Source organism: Theropithecus gelada, chromosome 2 (genome assembly GCF_003255815.1).
Source record: "Theropithecus gelada isolate Dixy chromosome 2, Tgel_1.0, whole genome shotgun sequence".
NCBI lineage: Eukaryota > Metazoa > Chordata > Mammalia > Primates > Cercopithecidae > Theropithecus > Theropithecus gelada.
Window position 1 is genome coordinate 111512855 of NC_037669.1, and position 21574 is coordinate 111534428.

At 36.7% G+C, this 21574-nt stretch overlaps 1 protein-coding gene across 1 annotated transcript in view; it reads right to left on the bottom strand.

Annotated features, from left to right (window-relative positions):
- PIK3CA (phosphatidylinositol-4,5-bisphosphate 3-kinase catalytic subunit alpha) overlaps positions 1 to 21574 on the bottom strand; it is a 91982-nt gene that overhangs the window by 33088 nt on the left and 37320 nt on the right. Inside the window, exons 2-6 of the mRNA XM_025376489.1 lie at positions 8051 to 8478; positions 7325 to 7534; positions 5647 to 5897; positions 3704 to 3949; positions 2905 to 2990 (exon numbers count right to left, since the gene is read on the bottom strand). Of these exons, the coding sequence (XP_025232274.1) occupies positions 2905 to 2990; positions 3704 to 3949; positions 5647 to 5897; positions 7325 to 7534; positions 8051 to 8402 (1145 nt within the window). The 5' untranslated portion in view covers positions 8403 to 8478. The remainder of the gene's footprint in view (positions 1 to 2904; positions 2991 to 3703; positions 3950 to 5646; positions 5898 to 7324; positions 7535 to 8050; positions 8479 to 21574) is intronic.

The window sequence follows — 21574 nt, forward strand, 5'->3', positions numbered from 1 at the left end:
TCTACTTAAATGTACCAGACTTTTTATTACTCCGAAATCTTTAGAAGTGCTCATAAATTAATAATAAGTGTTCTATACTCTTTCTAAGAGAGCTATGTCCTACCAATCTACTTGTTCAGCCCTATGCTAACAAAATAAAGCATGTTTCTCTTTTCTTCTAAAGTTCATCCATCCCACAACACACAAACACACACACATATACACACGCTCAATTAAGTTCTTTGTTTCTAGAAAATGGTTGTGTGTGTGTATATAGTCCAAATTGATTCTGATTTTGGGAGATACTCATAACATGAAGAAATCATAAAGCATCTAATTTATCTAGCATAGAGGAAGCAGATTTGAAACAAATAGTAAGAATTTTAAAAATCTACTTTTCTATCTTTTTAATAACTTCATATTCACTTATCTGATTTTTTGTTTTTGTCAGCACAGAAAAGTTTAAGAAGTTTACTTACATTTTCACACTACTACCATAAATACTTCACCTTTTAGACTACAGAATGCTTAAAGACAAATACAGACCCTTCTAAATAGCTATTTTACTAAAATTTCAACATTTTAATCATATTATTAAACAAATTTATCTTTTTTTTTTTTTGAGTCAGGGTATCACTCTGCCCCCCAGACTGGACTGCAGTAGTACGATCATGGCTCACTGCAGTCTCAACCTCCCTGGGCTCAGGTGATCCTCCCACCTCACCCTCCTGGGTAGCTGGGACTATAGTTACACACACCACGATCCCAGGCTAATTTTTTGTATTTTTGGTAGACTGTGTTTTGCCATGTAGCCCAGGGTGGTCTCAAACTCCTGGGCTCAAATGATCCATCTGCCTTGGCCTCCCAAAGTGTTGGGACTATAGGCATGAGCCACCACGCCCAGCCTATCTTTTACTTTTATAAAGCTAGTTTAACTTTTGGTATGTGAAACAGCTAGCTAGGATAATTCTATCCAGTATTATTCTGGGGTCTTTGCTTGGGGCTTGTTGAACTCCTTGGATTGATAGGTTTATAGTTTTTACCAAATATGAAAAAATTCTGGCTATTATTTTCTAAAATGTTGTTTTTCTTTTCCTCCTACAACCACCCCACTAATCAGTGTGAGGCATACGGTATGAGTGGGATATAAACTCTTGTTTTGGCAAGAATTTAAAAAGATCCTGGCCGGGCATGGTGGCTTATGCCTGTAATCCTAGCACTTTGGGAGGCCGAGGTGGGTGGATCACCTGAGGTCAGAAGTTCAAGACCAGCCCGGCCAACATGGTGAAACCACTCTCCACCGGAAATACAAAAAAATTAGCTGGGCGCAGTGGCACGTGCCTGTAGTCCCAGCTGCTTGGGAGACTGAGGTAAGTTGACTGTACTCCAGCCTGGGCCACAGAGTGAGGCTTCGACTCAAAAAAAAAAAAAAAAAAAAAAAAAAATATCCTGAAGTTGTTTGTTGTCACAATCTCATTTCTGACCTGAATGATATGCTTTTTGACCTACAATGGTTTATGCAGGCTGAGGAACTATCTTCCTTCCCTGTGGCAGACAAGGCTACCATCTCTTTGAACTTTACACAGGCTCTAGAAGGGTGGCAATCTTTAGCAACAAGACCAGAACTTTTTCTTGAATGTCTTAGAACTCAGTCTAACTTCATTATGAGATTTACTTCAGGAGGAGTCACTAGTTAGCTCTATTGTTATTTTATTATAAAGTCCAGTAACAATTTGAGTTCTCTTGAAATATTACTGCTATTATATTCAGGGGTACTCTTATTCCAAAATGATTCTATAGAGAGAAGCAAAGAAATGCAGGATAGTGAGCTATTGGATTATACTACTTTTTATTTCTTCATCACATCCAGGCAGTAATAATTTAAAATCCTCCCCATAACTCCCTCTCCCCCTAATAAATTAATTTGCTCCCAAAGACCCTTTATTTGAATGTCATAAATATCTATTCTTGGGAGTGATTTGAAGGAAACTGCCTCAGGGTAGTTTGGTTATGGAGTTGTTTGCCAACTCTTACTTCTCCTTCATGTGAATGATGATGGAGACAGGAAAAGAATAAAATGCTAGGTTTTTAATCTAATGTGGGGAATCATTAGCATAAAATTGTAACCATACTCTGCTCTCTCTTTGATACAATGAAAAGAGACAATCAGAAACTATTCTGATAAAACTTTAGACAGAATCAATAAAATAATCCTGTGACTGATACTCATTTGACAGAAAGTCTTGCTGGTCTGTATATACATTTCTGGTTAATTTATTAAAATATAGCTTGTATAAAGCTAATGATGAAGTATAAAAAATATACTTTTTTTTTTTGAGATCAGATCTCACTAAGGCTGGAATGCAGTGGCACGATCATAGCTGACTGCAGCCTGGAACTCCCAGGCTCAAGCAATTCTCCTGTCTCAGCCTCCCTAATTCCCTAATGGCTGGGACTACAGGCACGTGCCATTGTGCCTAATTTTTTTATTTTTTGAGATGGAGTCTCGCTCTGTTGCCCAGGCTGGAGTGCAGTGGTGTGATCTCAGCTCACTGCAACCTCAGCCTCCCAGGTTCAAGAGATTCTCCTGCCTCAGTCTCCCGAGTAGATGGGATTACAGGCACCCACCACCCTCTGGCTAATTTTTAAAATTTTTAGTAGAGTTGGGGTTTCACCATCTTGGCCAGGCTGGTCTCAAATTCCTGACCTTATGATTCACCCGCCTCAGCATCCCAAAGTGCTGGGATTACAGGCGTGAGCCACCGTGCCTGGCCAGTGCCTAGCTAATTTTTAAGAAAAACTTTTTGTAGAGATGGGGTCTTGCTTTGTTGCCCAGGCTGGTCTAAAAAAATATACTACTTTTATTGATCACACTGCTAAACACTAATATAACCTTTGGAAATATAAGTCTATATATTTCCTCACCTGGGATTGGAACAAGGTACTCTTTGAGTGTTCACATTGTCACATAAGGGTTCTCCTCCATGGTAGATACCTGTTCGAACATAGATCTAAAAGAAAAAAGTATGTATTTACTAATGTATACACTCAACATACACATATGCACACACTAGATAGAATCAAATATAAAACCACGGAATTTTTGTTCAGATATAGCTTGGCTCTCCTTTTCTTCACATATATAATAAGTTAATACTGATGTAGAGTCTTCACCAAAATTAGTTGCTGCCTTCATCCACTAATAACAATGGAGATGTCAGACTACTAAAACATAAATAAAGGTCCACAATCCCTTTAAGGCAGGTATGTAATTCAGAGCTTCCATATTTTAGAAAGCTAAATTAGTAAACGTACTTACTAAATACTACTTTCCTTAGCTGATGAAGCAGTACCTCATAAAGACATTAATATTTCTTTAATAAGATACATGAATATTTATACTAAGTGGGGTTAATAAAGACTATAAAAACCCTCGATTAAGGTTGGCTCAGGTCTTTCTGCCAAATGAATTCTGTAAAACTTTTGATTTTAAGGGCTAGAATTGTGAATATTAGAATTATTAACAAAGGACTGTGAGCTGTATAATAGCTAAGGTAGATGGAAGCTCAAGTAAAATTCATGATATATTTTTACATTCGGAGATTTGGGTGTTCTCCTAACCATCTGAAAACATACTACAGGTCAACAGATTACTGCATAGTTCAAGAAAAAGGTTATATAAAATAAATTCTATAAAATAATAAGCATTAGCATTTGACTTTACCTTATCAATGTCTCGAATATTTACATTCACGTAGGTTGCACAAAGAATTTTTATTCTGAGTGCACTATTTATAACCCAAAGGGATTTTGTAGATGTTTCTCCATTCATATATGGTGTAGCTGTGGAAATGCGTCTGGAATAAGATGGCATTGTAAAACAGTCCATTGGCAGTTGAGAATAAAGGCTTTCTTTAGCCATCAACATCAAATTGGGCATCCTCCCAAGCATTATACAGCTTCTTATATACTGTAAGAGATTAAGGGGGCAAGCCATTTCCTGTAAGATTTTTCATTTTAAAAGTAACATGTAAGAGTATTATGAGAATGTACATATTAATCTGCAAAGGCGATAAACATTATAGACCACATTTATTAGTAGTTGCTATAACATTTAAAATACTAACATTTAGGATTTAGGTTGAAGCACAAGATCAACCAAACACTTCTGAATATAAATTGCATAAAGAAAAAAATTAAGGTCAACTTTTGAAACTATAGTTCTACCCTTAACTGGAGGCCAAAAAAGGAATTAAAAACAAGGATCATGGGATACTCATTATGAAAACATTGTATTTGGTAACAGAAAAGCAGTATCACTTAGGACACCTCTGTCATTCAATCTATTAAGTCATATTGATGTCCCATCCAAAGGCTGCTGTTCACTTGCTTTTTTGTCCAAACGTACTGAGAAACATTAGTTTTGCTAAAATTAAAACAAAAAAACACAAATAGTGGAGACCAGTAATATTATGGATAAATATTTACAAAAAATACTAAATACACTGGTCTGAATTTCGAAATGGTAGTTAGGATAGAGATTTTTAATATAAATGTTACCGTATACGCATTATTTTCCTACCCATAAGCCCCACTAGACAATAAGCAACCTGAAGGCCAGGACCAAGTTTTATTTGGTATTGTAAATTAGTACTTGACATATGCTTGGCACAAACATAGTTGCTTCTTATAGGTATTTATTTAATAAATAGAAAAAGAGAGTAGGAAAGTACCAATAGTGTATCTTAACAGTAGGTCATGGATTTTTTGAAATGTCTATTTCAATCCATTCCAGGGTCACTGGTTGGAGGGGATAAAAATCACGAAATAGGCTGGGCATAATGGCTCATGCCTATAATCCAAGCACTGTGGGAGGCCGAGGTGGGAGGACTGTTTGCGCCCAGAATTAGAGACCAACCTGGGCAATATAATGAGACTTTGTCTCTAAAAAAAAAAAAAAAATTTGCTGAGCATGGTTGGTGGCACATGCATGTGGTCCTAGCCACTTAGGAGGCTGAGGTGAGAGGATTGCTTGACCTGGGAGGTTGATGCTGCAATGAGCCATGATCATACCACTGCATTCCAGTCTGAGAGGCAAAGCAAGACCCTGTCTCAAAAGACAAACAAACAACAACAACAACAAAACCCATGAAATAGCTGTATTTGGGAGCTAGAGTAACTGCCAACATTTTCAGCCTCTCAAATGAATTAATCACAGAATTAAAAGAATAAACTTACAAATGCTATTTACTAATATTACTTATCAATAAGTATATTCTAAAAATACAGATACTTGGTTGGGCACGGTGGCTCATGCCTGTAATCCCAGCACTTTGGGAGGCCAAAGCAGGTGCATCATGAGGTCAGGAGATCAAGACCATCCTAGATAACACGGTGCAAACCCTGTCTCTACTAAAAATACAAAAAATTAACCAGGTGTGGTGATGCGCGCCTGTAGTCCCAGCTACTTGGGAGGCTGAGGCAGGAGAATGGTGTGAACCTGGAAGGCGGAGCTTGCAGTGAGCCAAGATCATGGCACTGCACTCCAGCCTGGGCGACAGAGCGAGACTCCATCCCCGCCTCAAAAAAAAAAAAAAAAAAAGATACTCATCCTCAATGTGATTACTTTTTAAATTAAAAATTAGTATTTTGAAACTTGTTACTCACCTTATACTGACTCAGAGGATATTTTTCTAGGAAGTATTCATCACATCCACACACTTTTAAAATATACTTGCCCTGATATTCTAAAACACAGAGTTTTAGCTGTTCAGAGGATAGCAACATACTTCGAGTTTTTTTCCTGATTGCTTCAGCAATTACTTGTTCTGGTACACAGTCATGGTTGATTTTCAGGGTATACTTCTGCTTGTCATTATTTGGAGAAACTATTACCCAAATCACCACTATTATTTGCCCTATAACAGGAAAACATTATTAGATGCAATCACCATATCTCTTTCATTTTTCAAGGGGAAAAATTTCAACAAGTGTGCACTATCATTACTTTATCCATATCAGAAATGCTTTTTAATCAGCCCAATTAAAACTAGGTAAATATCAGTAGAAATAGAAAATATTCATATCTGAGCAGGCTGCCAGACCATTCCCAACTCTCATGTTTTATGACAAGCACACAAAACTGTGACAAGTGGGTCACAAGTATCTGAGACCAAACTAATTTCCATTCTAAACTGTATGACATTACTGCATGGGTACTGCCCCTGTGAACAGTGATTCATGATGGTATCAAAGGTTCGACAGTGCCTAAGGTGAAAGAGTTTCTGGTAACCATGGGAAGTAAAGAAAGAACCAACGGAGGCTTAAAGATGTTGAATTAGAATGACAGAAAATGTGAGGGAGGAAAGGTAAGAAAATCAAGAGGGGAGAGGAAATGGATTGTCTAATTTTCTCCTTTTAAGATTAACTAAGCCAAGAGGCCAAAAAAAAAGAAAAGAGAAAGATGGAGAAAATGGGAAGACAAACTATGTAGAGAGGCTTGGGTGTTCACAGTAAATTTCTTTCAAGTTGTCTATATGCTGAAAATTTTTCACAAAAAATGCTGGGGAAAATGAAAAAAGCATTTCACTTAAAAATATATGCTAGAATAGAATTTTGAAAGATCTTATGTTGCATTAAACTACTTTGAAAAATACGGATAAAATAGTAGTAAGATGTCTTAACTTAGTCTACTGATAGAATTTGATATTTAATAGTGTGTGAGAGTTAACTCAAACTGATAATTTTACTTTGTTACCCTCAAAAATACAGACATTTATCTGATACAATGACATGTATTTCGAAAACAATATAGTTTATATAGTTTCCTGTTCACTTAATTCTAGAAACTGATATATTAAATGTCAAAAATCTACCTATATATTATCACTCATGATCAGAATTACTGCATTTAATATTTAGGAAAATTACTTATTTTTTTCTGGTGTATTTATGATATGTAACAACAAGAATGTATAAAGTTCTCCCAAAATTTCATGAAATGTTTCTATTTATACTTGTTTTTCTTTATGAAAAGATAATCAGCTCTAATTCTGAATCCTAAAAAATAGTAAATTTCAAACTCATACTTCTTCCGCTTTATAGACAATTTACCAAGAAATCAGTATCATATTCATACAAAAATTCAACCAATAAATATTGATTGTACACAATTTGTATTTAGCACTCAACTATGTCTTGTCAGTATAAGCAGTCCCTGCCTTCAAGCAGCTTACTATCTAGCTGGAAAAAAAAAAAAAAAAACAAAAAAGACTATACAAAGATTTAGGCACAGGTAGAAGACTGCACTATAGTAACGATTAGAGTAGATTAGTCATTTTCTTACCTTTATCTAATTTATTATATATGTGCTTTGGCAATTCTGGCGAAGATTCTACATTTGGAGGATAGACATACATTGCTCTACTATGAGGTGAATTGAGATCCCTAAGATCCACAGCTTCTTTACAAACATTCAGAATATTTCTTCGGAAGTCCTGTACTTCTGGATCTTTAACCATATCAAATTCACACACTGGCATGCCAATAGCAAAACCTTTAATAAAATTACATAAAGAATATAACATTCTATTACATACATAGTATGAACATGTTTTTTTACAAACAGGGAACTCTGTAGATTTGGAAGATCACAACAGAGTAAAAAAAGTACCTCTAGGTGAAAAAGAATTTTTGATGAATGCATATATATTAAGAGTTGATAAAGTCCCAAATATTTTTAATACATAAAAAATAATATATTCAGCAATTTAGAGCAAAGGCAGCAAACATTCCTATCAATCATTTTTAAAAGAATAACAAAATTGAGATATAACAAATCTAAGTCATCCTCCAAATGATATTTCTTAAATAAAACCTTATGGAATAATATCAAGGTGTTAAAAATAGTTCCATAGTTTGATAGTAAAACATACTTTAGATTTATAATGATTTTTATTTAGAAAGCTATTTAAGATTACAAAGGGATTGGTTTAGACAGAAATATTTTAGTAAGAGACAACAGTTAAGCTTCCTAGTGATTTGCATTTTAGAATAGGACACTGTATCATACCAATTTCTCGATTGAGGATCTTTTCTTCACGGTTGCCTACTGGTTCAATTACTTTTAAAAAGGGTTGAAAAAGCCGAAGGTCACAAAGTCGTCTTGTTTCATCAAAAAATTCTTCCCTTTCTGCTTCTTGGGTAACACTTACGAAAATGTAAGAAGATTCATCTTGAAGAAGTTGATGGAGGGGGTATTTTCTTGCTTCTTTAAATAGTTCATGCTTTATGGTTATTAATGTAGCCTCACGGAGGCATTCTAAAGTCACTATCATTCCATTTGGTAGTAAACATTCTACTAGGATTCTTGGGGGCATCAAGTGGATGCCCCACAGTTCACCTGATGATGGTCGTGGAGGCATTGTTCTGATTTTTTGCAGGTTTTACATATAAAACTACTTTAAGGAATTAGACGTATGGTTGTCCCAAAGCAGAAACCTAAATCAAAGAAGGAAAACGTAAGTTAAAAGAGATACAACTACAGAATACATTTGTAACATTGCTAAAATGTAAAAACTAATTTTCCATGGTTTGACGTGATTAGGCTAAGTAGTAATAATTCATCTTAAATATTTTAATCGAGACTGTTGCTCTAAATTAGGCTATAAAGAATTTATTTCAGCAGAGATTAGAAAAACCACTTGTATTTAACTAAATTTAATAAAGTCATTTAAGAAAACATTATATATATTTGAGTGGATTTTCTAAGTCAGGTTTCATCAAGCCAGAGATAAGGCTATGGGAAGAATGAAAAGTAAGCTGCAAAAGTAAATGCAACCCAAAATTCCCGTTGCATATCACCTTTATTATTCTCTTCTATCTTATGGAACAACAGAATTTAGGCCAGAAAGAATCTTTTAGATCATGGGTCCACTGCTCTTATTTTAAAATAAGTAAAACCATGCCTAGAGAAGTCAAATCCTTTTCCTTTTTCACTCTCTGCCCTCATTTCACTCTCTGCCTCATGTAATAATGAGAAATTTTATGGCTTAGTCTTTTCTTTCTTAAATCAATCTTCGTAATTTTCCTTTTTCTTTTTGTGTTGATTCTTATCTAGGTGATATCTTAGACATTCTGTTCTTAAAGTATGATTTAGGTATATATTCACAATATTAGAAAGTGTCATCAATGATTTTTCCTTGAAGTATGAGGATGAATTTGTAATGATCTACCTACTTTCTCAAATAACCCAGTCCTAACACTTCTGACTGAAATGAATCTACACGTAAATAAGATCCATGACTCTCTTTGTCAGTGCCATGTTCCAATCAGTTTGTAATATTTTAAAAACTATTAAGTATTAATTATGAGTTGAAGGCCCTTAATTTTTTAAGACATCAACAATCCTGGGGGTCTTTTAGAAGATATTATCAAAATCCATAAAACACAAGTTTACTTCTTGCTGTTTATATTTTCTTTTATTCAGTGAGTGGAACTGTAAGAGTATATCAAAAGGCAAAGTGAGAGATACCAAATAAGAAAAAAAAAGAAAGTTAAGCTACAGAAATGATCAAAAAGGCCCAGATAATCTACTATATTTGATTAGTCTATCAGGACTTGTAGGTAACAGCTATAAATGACACTGTTTGCTTATGCACCAAAAGTGCATTGGTGCTATCCCTAGCACTATGTTGGGTGTGGGAATCGAATGATGAATAATATAGACATGGCCCTTGCCTTCACAAGACAAAGCAAAGAATATGAAGATTATGTGTATGCTGTGTGTGGGGTAATTAAATTCACACTTACAAAACAGAATAAATGCTATCCTGGAGAAGTGCCAGGTTCTATAAAAGCACATAACACGGTCATCAAGTTTGGGGTGGGAAGGTTTCCCATAGTAGGTAACATAAACTTAATCCTTTAAAGATAAGTGGCCAGGCGCAGTGGCTCACATCTCTAATTTCAGCACTTTGGGAGGCTGAGGCGGGTGAATCACGAGGTCAGGAGTTCGAAACCAGCCTGACCAACATGGTGAAACCCCGTCTCTACTAAAAATACAAAAATTAGCTGCATGGGGTGGCACATGCCTATAATCCCAGCTACTCAGGAGGCTGAGGCAGGAGAATTGCTTGAACCTGGGAGGCAGAGGTTGCAGTGAACCTAGATTGCTCCACTGCACTCCAGTCTGGGTGACGGAGTGAGACTCCATCTCCAAAAAAAAAAAAAAAGGGTAAGAGTTGAACAAACACAAGAAAGAGGAGAGGAAACCTGCCATCCCTTACTCCTCTCTCCATCTCACACCAATCAACATCTAACCCATGAACAAGCTTCATTAATTCTCTATTCTGTCTACACTCTTTCAAATACCACTCTGTGGTATTTGGGCTGGTCATCACTATCTCTTTTCTGGACCACTGCAAAGGCCTAAATGGTCTCCCCGAATCTATGCCTGCCCCCTATAATCCATCTCCCCTCATAGCCAGAGTGACTTAAAGAGAGCGAGAGGGCCTAATTTGATTATACATTTATGCTGTACCAATTCTTGGTTGCAAACAAATAATTATGGTATGCTTCAGAGTTATAACATATAAAGGATGTGAAGAGTAGGAATAGCAGAAATTTTTAGCCTTTTTCCCACCCACAGAAATACAGAAATTAACTGGAAACAATGAAGAATGTAAGAAAATTATTTTTTGATAGTTGAAACTATTTTTCTTCAACTTATAAAAGAGATCCACTGAACTTATAATATTTAAAATAATTGTCCTATTTACTACATGTAAAAAATTTCATTGGCTAGTAAAAAGACCAGATGGATCAATCTGTATGAACAATTATAGAAGTGACTTAAATTTTTTTAAACCTACAAAAAATTTGAAGAATGCAAGGGAAAACGCCAAATGACTACTTTTAAATGACATGCCTGCATAAAAAAGTTCAAATGAAAACAAAACCAAAACCACAAGCCACACAAAAACAGCAGCTGTGTTTATGATTTTTCTCTGCTGAATGGCACTGACAGGTCTCTATTATGGAACTACTGGAGCAACTATTTTATATAATAAACAACAACCCACAGGGAACCCTCATATGTTCCCTAAGTATTACTAAGAAAGAAGCCTAGTTAGTATAGTAGACAGATCACTGGTTTTATTCCTTATTCTACAGTAGTATATTTATGGCTAATTAACTATTAAATACTCAAGACACACCCTTTTCATTAAGAGAATAAATGTGATTATGGTAATAGAACACTTGTTGATCCTGGAAGGCAGGCACGGGTTGAAATTCTGGTAGACAGAATGACAGCCTTTTTATTTGTCAGATGGTTATTTGTCTTCTCATGCCAGGTCTTATTCTGTACAAACCATTACCCCCGGGTTCACATAAAGTGTAGAAGTGGCAAATGGAACTAACATTTGTTTTTTGAGTATGTACCATGTACTTGGGTGGGCAGTAACTCTATTGAGGAAGATAGTATCATTTTACATATGAGAAAACTGAAGATCAGAAGTGAAGTCACTTGCCTCCAATACATGGATTTTGAATCCAGGTCTAGATTATTTTAAAGCCCATACTATAACCATGCTGTTATTTGGGTTTCAGTTATGGCCAGGCAATATTCACCGGTAGTGAATAAGAGAATGAGCTCTAATTTGAATCTACACTAGATTCAAATTTTGGCCACCTTAGTCACTAGTTGTATGGCCTCGGGTAGTTTAGTTCATCTCATTGAATCTCATTTTTCCCATTTGTTAAATTGGGATAATAATGGCATCTACTTCATTGAACTGTTGTGAAGATAGATGAGGTGATATATGAAAAATACATAAGCACAGAGATCAGCACACAGTAAGCACTTAATAACTGTTAAACATTAGTAATAAACTTGTAAAGTATTACCAACATTATCTTTTCAAGCTTATTAGGAATTATACACTGCTGGCACCAGATGGGGTAAGAAAAGGTTTTCGGAATTTTTTTTTTTAACCAAGAAGGCAAGTAAATAAGGAGCTTCATAAAGAAGTTATATTTCAAGTGCTAATACCTGAAGGTAGCAAGGCTCACACACAAGCCTGGAAGAGTACTGAGTGGCTCAGATGCCGGTGCTTTCCCAGCTGCTTCCAGTTCCCCAGATTCCCAGGATTCCTATTGAAATGTTATAGCTATCTACAGCTTAGGTGTCGGGAATCCCTTGTTATCTCTCTCTACCCTGTTTTTGTTGAGAAGTACCTGCTTAATGTCAGTCTCAAGGCTAAGTATGGTACAAAAACAAAGGTTAAAAAGATGCTTTCCCTTCTGCAGTTAAGGGCCTCATAGTTTACTGGGGAATGACTTTAACAATGTGATAATTGTTACAAGATAGAATATGAACAATGGAAAAGCCTGAGGAGATTAGGGAAGGCTTCAGAGAGGTAAAGTTTCAGTTGAATATTATAGATTAAAAATTTCACAGAGAGGGTATGGCCTGAACGTAAGAGAGCCTATAGAAGGGTGTTCTAGATTGCCACAAGAGAGTGTGTATAAAGTCAGACCATGAAAGTATGCGGCCTGTTCCTAGCAATACAAGCTGTTTTTTATTACTTGAGTCTAAAGTGCAGGGGAACAGGTGGAGTATGTGACAAAGAAGGAGAGGTGAAAGGTAGGTAGGGACCAGATGTAAAAACAAGTTAGAGTTTGAATTTTATGTTGTACACTGTTAGTAAAAAGAAGACTCTGGGCTGGCGGCTGTGGCTCACACCTGTAATCCCAGCACTTTGGGAGGCTGAGGCAGTAGGATCGCTTGAGCTGAGGAGTTCCAGACCAGTCTGGACTCAAGACCCCATCTCTACAAAAAACAAACAAACAAACAAACAAAGTAGCCAGGTGTGGTGGTACATGCCTATGGTCCCAGGTACTCAGGAGGCTGAGGTGGGAAGATCTAAAGCCTGGGAGGTCAAGGCTGCAGCAAGCCATGATGGCGCCACTGCATTCCAGCCTGGGCAAGAGCGAGACCCTGTCTCCAAAAAAAAAAAAAAGTCTCTTAAGTATTTCGAGCTAAAAATGACATGATGCTTTTAAAATGGTTTTTAAATTCTCTCAGATTTCTTTAAAAATTGCTTTTCAAGTGTAGGTTATAATCAAATGAACATTAAAGTGTAAAAATTACATATTCTCAATTGTCTAGAGAAAAATCCCTAAAATTAAGAAATCAGAATATATAACATTTTAAATAAAAGGGCCTTTAGACTACAGAAAAAATTAAATACTGATAAAGAAGATGGAATTATTAAATTTAAAGCAATAGAGGGGGATAAATCACTATAAAATTATGCAATCCTAATGTAGTTTGGAGGTTTGAGGTCACAGAATTAGAAACGTATTTACTAAAAATAAAACACTTTAAGGGTCAAGAAACCAGTCTATTGAGGTTTTGAGTTCAGAATGCCAGGACTAAAGATTCATATGCATATTGACAAATCACTACTATCTGGAAGTCTTAAGAGTAAATAAATTGGTTTTGCTTATCCTAATTTTCTATATATCGAAATAAGTTATTTCAGTTTGAAGACTGTTCAAAATAGAGCAGTCCTATTTTCTTAGAAGTGTGTGCAGGTGCACCATTCACAATTTACCTTTTTGATGAATTACAGTCCTCATCATAAGCATCAATTACTGGGCTATACTAAAACACAAACAGCAAAGCTCTTCAGGATTATTGAGAAATTTGGTGGAGAGTTGGGGGTACATTTTTGGTCCTAAAACCAACAACCCCAGGTTGCTGAATGCCTCCCATTTCTTTGTTTTCTAGCAGTCAATGGTCACTTCTGAGCGAAGGCCAACCTGCCTGATTATAGTAGCATCTCCTTCTTCTAGTCAGCATTGACATGTGACCACCATTTTACAAACTATAAACTACAGGCCAACAGACCAAAAGATAATACAAGAGGCTCTGCTGTATGACCTTAGGAGCACAAAATATGTGACAACGGATGCCTCGATCATCAGAGATTTTTGTTTACTTCTTTCTTCTGGTGTTAAAATTACTGTTAAAAGTTACTGTGCTTAGGAAGGAAGTACTTAAACTTATCTTCAGAAAGCCTGAACCTGCGTTAACTTGTTGGTATGGACTGGGTCTGCATCAGCAGTCCAATTGGGTAGACAGTACTACCCAGCAGAAGTAACGATACCTTTAAGAACAACATAAGTAGCAGAAATAAAGAGTAAAAAACAGTATCAGATTCTCCGTTGTCATTTGACTTTTATATTGGAAAGTTTCTTAATTCATTGGGCAATTCACTATTTTGAACACTTGATGCGTACTCTTTTAGACCAAGAAGATAATGATATCTTGACAGCTTGATTTTCAATCCCTAAATTGAAAGCCTTTCTCTATTTACATTAGAATTCTGTTTCTAGATTTCATTATTTAAGGCAAGGATGGTCAAAGTAAGACCCACAGGCCAAATCCAACTCACCACTTGCTTTTGTAAATAAAGTTTTATTGGAACACAGGTAACAAACTGTGTTTATATAATGTCAATAATACTTTTGCACTGCAACAACAGAGTTGAGCAGATGCTATAGAGACCATATGGCCTGCAAAGCCTAAAATATTACTATCTGGCATTTTGCAGAAAAAAACTTTGCTGATCCCTGTAATGTATAAGAATTACCTGGTATCAACTGGATAAGTGCCCAGTGGCTAAGTTATCCCAAGCCCTGCCTCTGCAAACCACAGTCCTGCAGTGTCAACCTAAGTTCTTTAAGCCATTAAGTTAAAATCTTGAAATAGCAAAGTATCTCAGAAGTGATTTAAGTGGGTACTTTCATTGCTAGGAGCTTACTACCTGATAGGAAACTTTTTGTGGAGTAATTCTGAAGTTATCCCTAAACATTGTTACTCTGAAATTATCTTGTTCATTCCCTCAGTTCTGCTTTCTCTATCTCATCACATACTTGAAAGCTATTAGACTTTCCCCTGGGTCTTTTTCCGCCAATTCCTTCAACCATAATTCAGGCAAGATAGTTTACCATCTCATTTTTGCCATTACTGGATATGCCCTTTTGCTAATATTCATCTCAAAATGTGGCAATGAAAATCTTGTACAATATTCTGGAGTCAGTATTTCCAAGGCAGAGTACAGAAAACTATTACTTGACTATGGATTACCAGTCTCTATAAATAGAGCCTAAGACGTTTTCTGGCTTAATTACTTTAAAATACGCAAAAAGTATATTTTATATATTTCAGTTCAGGTTTCAATTTCAAAAGTGTATTATGTTTAAAATACTTATATTTTTAGGCCAGGCATGGTGGCTCATGCCTGTAATCCCAGCACTTTGGGAGGCCGAGGCAGGTAGATCACCTGAGGTCAAGAGTTTGAGACCAGCCTGGCCAACATGGTGAAACCCTGTCTCTACTAAAAATACAAAAATTAGCTGGGCACAGTGGTGGGTGCCTGTAATCCCAGCTACTTGGGAGGCTGAGGCAGGAGAATTGTTTGAACCTGGGAGGCGGAGGTTGCAGTGAGCCAAGACTGCGCCATTGCACTCTAGCCTGGGCAACAAGAGCAAAACTCCATCTCAAAACAAAACAAAACAAAACAAACCACCAAATACTTATGTTTTTAAAACATCGATATTGTATCTGCATTAAAAAGTCATTAAAAATAAGAAAGAAAGTTATTTTGAAGCATACCTCAGCACAATGGCACAACTGGCAGCCCGATCAATGCAAACAGCCACAATTTGCTAAAATAAGCAGCTTGTATTTTCTAGTTATTTATGTTCCACAAATATAGAAGCTGTTTAAATGTTTGCTGAATGACCAACAGTTTGTAAAACAAGTTTTACCCATATTTTTAGATATATGTTGACAAAATGTTTTCCACTCATTCTTAGATAGAGCGAACAGGAAAAAAAAAGTTTTGTGGCTAACTCAGTTACATCTCTTTATTTGTTCATGTTAGGGGTCAGGAAACTATACCCCAAAGTATGATGCTTTGACATGATGAGTTCTTTGAACTAAAAAAGTAGCAACAGAACCAAGGTCTGACATTCCCGTGTACCTCTGTCTCTCCATCCTCTTCTCTCCTAAAGTGAAGAAAGGGCTTTCTCTGAAGTTTCCCTTATCAAGAGGGAAGTTTCTCCAGAAGGAATGTAATTATGAATCCCATCTCTGGAATCTACATTAACTCCTATCACAGAAGAGGAGACTAGAGGTCTGCACACCCACGACACCAGGCCCATACAGACTTTTCACCTAGTCTTCTGAGGGCTACTACCTGAGAGACTTTATCCACACAGCAAGACAATTTTTGTTTGCAGTGCAGTTCTTCCCCTCACCCTCCAGGAGCCTTAAGCCGTATTTGTTTCTGTAGCTAAAAGTACTATTTAAGCTTCAGCCCTCTGGCCCTTATCTGAGTCTCATACTTTGTAGGACCCCTATGCATATGCATACGATACATTTACATACCTTTTCTCCTGTTAATCTGTCTACTGTCAAGTTTATTTCTCAGACCCAAATACTGAGCCTCCAGAGGAGAGAGAGAGATGGTTCCTTCATCCCCCTACAACTCATTAACTAGGAGGGGGAAAAAAAAAAAGCTTTTCTGATTTTTAAATTAACAAATGAATCTTTAGGCTGATTTGGAACAGAACAAAACTTCCCTCTTCATTTGCTACAGAAACAACATGATTCAAATCTGGGTTAATAATTCGATGGTCTTATTACTGCAGTTGAAACTTACTTTAAATATTTCTAGAGTCAGTTACTCCCTTTTTAAACGTTACCACAGCCTTTTATATGTATTTCTATAACCGTACCTCAACATACTCATTAAAATTATCTATAGTTATGTTTGACCTCCTATTAGGCTACGAACTTTTTCAGGATAGGGTCTTTTATGCCGGGGGTTGTGGGCGGGTGTCACTATAATCCTAGAGCATAGAAGAGCAGGTAGAAAAACTAAATTGTTGAAATTACTCCAGTGAAAATGTAACAAGCGCCTAAACAAAGAGAGATAGCAATAGAAATAGTAAGAAATGGATGGTTAAAGAAAAATCAAAAGCACTCAGAGACTCAAATTTGGATTTGAGGGATAAGAAGCATAATTTTAAACAAATTTCACTATAGTGGAGATGCATGGGAAGCAAGTATCCTTCAGTACAATTTTCTGGACCCCAGTTAGGGCCTCTAAAATTCTCTTCCTCTAAGAGTCACTGAGCTGTTTCTGGAGTGAGTCCAAAGGGACAGCTGTAATATATACTAGCTCTGGAAGGATGCATATTATCCATTTCTTTCAAAGTGCTGTCCTTCACTGACCTTTAAAAGCTGGCCATGAGAAAACAGATTTAACTCACACTTTTAGAGTGACCAAAAGACCTTTACAACTTCAGGGTGGAAAATCAAGTTCTCATCACTAGTATGCAAAAAATTTAAATTCCTTTAGTGAGGAACTGCAATTCATTTTCACTATTAAATTCATATTTATAGTGCTAAGAAACATGTTATAAAAATACATTTCAGAGACTTAATGAATTATATAAGACAAGGGTTTCCTAATATGAGGCCCATGAATGGATTTAGAGAGGATCTGTGCTAACACATTTTTTTAATGACAAATAATTAAGGCTTAGGTGAGTAATATTTATAGCAACGTAGACTTCTGATTATCAGTAAATGTGACCAAGGTGGGTTAAAAGAATCCAGTTTGAATAGCAAAATCAAATGGTAAAGAACCATTAATGAAGTACAGATTAATATTTGGTTCTTAGATTACTAAAGCATGAATTTTAAATTTCATATTTTATAAAAAGAAACCATACCAGATACTGAAACGTGTAGTCACTAATTTTCTCAATTTGATTTTTATTTTTTGATTTTTCCTTTTTTTTTTTTTGAGATGGAGTCTTGCTCTGTCACCCAGGCTGGAGTGCAGTGGCATGATCTCAGCTCACTGCAACCTGTTTACTGGGTTAGAGCAATTCTCCTGCCTCAGCCTCCCAAGCAGCTGGGACTACAAGTGTGTGCCCATGCCCAGCTAAATTTTTTGTATTTTTAGTAGAGACAGGGTTTTACCATGTTGGCCAGGCTGGTCTCGAACTCCTGACCTCAAGTGATCCGCCTATCTCATTCTCCCAAAGTGCTGGGATTACAGGTGTGAGCCACTGTGCCCGGCATACTTGAATTTTAAAAATTCAAATTTTAGTGTGCACAAGGACAAATTAAAGTTTCTTAAAATGTAAGCTCAAAATGTGACTAAACATTAATAAAGGTGAAGGGAAGATACGATTATGAGAAAAGGCAAATGTACTTAATGTGGAAAATGATATATATTTCATATTATACCATTTAATAGGATACAAATGATTCCACAGTGATAAAGAGTTTTCTACTAAATATTTCTTTTCTTATTTAATTATTTTATTTCTTTCTTTCCTGGGAAGAAGGGAGTCAAGGCAGATTATCACAGTTTCACATAAAAGCAGCAGCAGGTAGTCAGAAGTAAACCGTCATCCTCAGTTCCAATGACCCTAAATCAGGTAACACTGAAAATTCTGTTTACGTTTTCACATCAAGAAGACTGTATTTGGTAAATGATGATTTCAAAATACAGAACTAAAAGAATGACTACTATTCCAAATGGAAAAAAATATATTAACATTTGCCTTTGGTTTTCTAGTAGCACAATACTTGGTCTCCAATTCTTTTATTCCTTTTTATTAACCAGCCCACCTTGTGACCAATGGCATGCACTGGTAAGACAGGCGGACAGAATTAGGGGTGTCTCCTGGCCAAAGAAAAGGACAAAAGCTAATCAAACCACAAAGAGAGCCTAACTAGTGACTTGAGCTTGTACACATCTTTAGCAACACCTGTAGCAAATGAATAACCAAGGAACCTGGAAACATTTTGGAAATCTCCAGATTTTTTTCAGCTATGGTATTATTTAATATACAGTAGCAAAGAGAACAATGTATATTAACAAATCTAATCCTAAGCAGAAATGGTCCAACCAGTATTTCATTTTAGTTGAGATCAGTGCACCATCATCCTCAATTCCACTGACCCTAGAGAGAACTCTCCAATTCTCAAGTCTTCCTTGTAGGCTCATTTGAAGGTAGTTTCCTTATTTGCAAAAGGTGAATAAGAACAGCTACTATCACAAAGTAATGTTATAATAATTAAATGAGGGTCGGGCATGGTGGCTCATGCCTATAAACCCAGCACTTTGGGAGGCTGAGGTGGGCGGATCACAAGGTCAGGAGATTGAGATCATCCTGGCCAACATGGTGAAACCCTGTCTCTACTAAAAATACAAAAAATTAGCTGGGCATGGTGGTGGGTGCCTGTAGTCCCAGCTACTCCGGAGGCTGAGGCAGGAGAATCGCTTGAACCCGGGAGATGGAGGTTGCAGTGAGCCGAGATCGCGCCACTGCACTCCACCCTAGGTGACAGAACAAGGCTCCATCCCAAAGAAAAACAAAGAGTTTAATGAGATAGTATACGTAAAGTCCTCAGCATAGTGCTTGGAACACAGAAATTCAATAAAGGATCCCTGTCTCTTATCTACTGGATCAATGTTATCTAAATGCATGTGTCCAGAAAGGGAAACAGAACTTTACTGTTTTAGGCTTGTTGTAAAGAGATGGCAGATATTATCTAGTTAGAACTCCTACACTTAGTAAAACACTATTTGGTTCACTGAAGCAACACTTAAAGGAAATTTGGTATCATATAGAAGGTAATTTTTTAAATTAGAGAAAAAAAACCACTTCCCTTATAAAATGACTATAAAGTAGCATCTTTTACATAAAGAGAGAAACAATCCTAAGGTATTTAAGTTTGGCAGCTGTATATCCATTTCAGGACCAACTGTATATACTGAAGACAGTGAAAATAGAAGTCTATACACCTGATTGCCTCAATGAAAATTTAACCAATGAGATCAATGAAGAGATCAACCTAGCAAGGAATTGTGGTCTAATATAAAGGAAATGCAAAATACGGAAGGATTCTTGAAATGTTACTGCAATTTCCTGCTAAGCAAATTTCAGCTCCTGTGGAACTCAAAGAGAAAAGGTCCTGATGGTTTAACCTTTTACAGTAAGTTTATAACCAAACCTATATTGATGATAACTAAAAAAATAGGGCTCATTTTTCTTTGTAATTCCCCTTTACAATGACTCACATCCCACATACTTCAGGAAGAAAATCCCTCTATGACTTGGAACTTCAAAGATGATGCTAACCACACACTGTTCCATTGTTGATTGATGGATTCATTTAAAAAAAAAAAACTATAAAAGGGCTCTACTTTTCAACTTAAAGTCAATGTTAAAACCACCTCTCCTCCCTTTTTCTTCCAAAAGCCCAGGGCTTCACCAAAAGTAACTTCACTCTTTGTTGCCATAATGAAGCTAACACCATTCCGGACTTGGCTGACATATAAAATAGCTGTTTCCTGGCTGCTTGTGATCTAAAGAAAATGAAACAAAAGGGTACATTATCCAGGGCCCAGCTTGTTGAGTTCATTAAGAGTTTAAGAATATCTAGATTAACATCTTAATTAAATTAAGAACATCTATGTCATATGGTGAAATAAATATTTGGTATCTGTCCTCTCTCCTGGCACACAACTCCTAAATTCCTTGGAATCTCCAAAGTGTTAAGTGTCTTTCTGTATGCTAATAAGTTGACTGGTGGCTGGCAGCCCCTAGGTTGCTTCAGGATGAGGGTTGGTTACCAGAAAAACCAAGGCAAGATTAAAGAATTGGGGCTTTTAGTCCCACCCCTACCTCCACCCCTCCCCCCTCACCACCTCCTCAGAGGAGAGAGGGGCTGAAGGTTAAGCAGATCACCAATGGCCAATTATTTAATCAATCATGCTACTTAATGAAGTTTCCATAAAAATCCAAAAAGGACTGAGTTCGAGGACCTTCTGGATAGCTGAACAAGTGGAGGTTCCTGGAAGGTGGCATGCCCACAGAAGGCATGGAAGCTCCACACTCCTTCCCACAAGCCCTGCCCTATGCATCTTCTTCATCTGTATCCTTTGTGATATTCTTTATAATAAACCGAAGAATGTATTTCCCTGAGTTCTATGAGCTGCTCTAGCAAATTAATCAAACCCAAGGAGGGGGTCATGGGAACCCTGATTTATAGCTAGTCAGTCAGAAGCACAAGTAAAACCTGAGGCTTATGACTGTCTAAATGGATGGCAGTCTTGTGACTGAGCCCTCAACCTATGGGATCTGATGCTATCTCCAGGCAGATAGTATCAGAACTGAATTGAATTACAGGATACTCAACTGCTGTCTATTGAAGAATCTGCGGCAGAATCAACTGACTGGTTGTTGGTGGGGAGAAATCCCCATATACTTCTTGGCGACCAGTGGTCACAGAAGTCTCCTGTGTTGATTGTTGTCGTGTGAGAGCAGAGGAAAAATGGTTTATTTCTATACAATCTAGAAAAGGATAACATGAGCAATATGTCTTTCAAATCACTTGACCTGATCCTTTTAAAGATCTGTAAGAAGCTGAAGGCAAGATGTTTCTGTAAGTCATCAGGGATTAGAACTTCTCCCCCTGAAGTTTATCAAATGG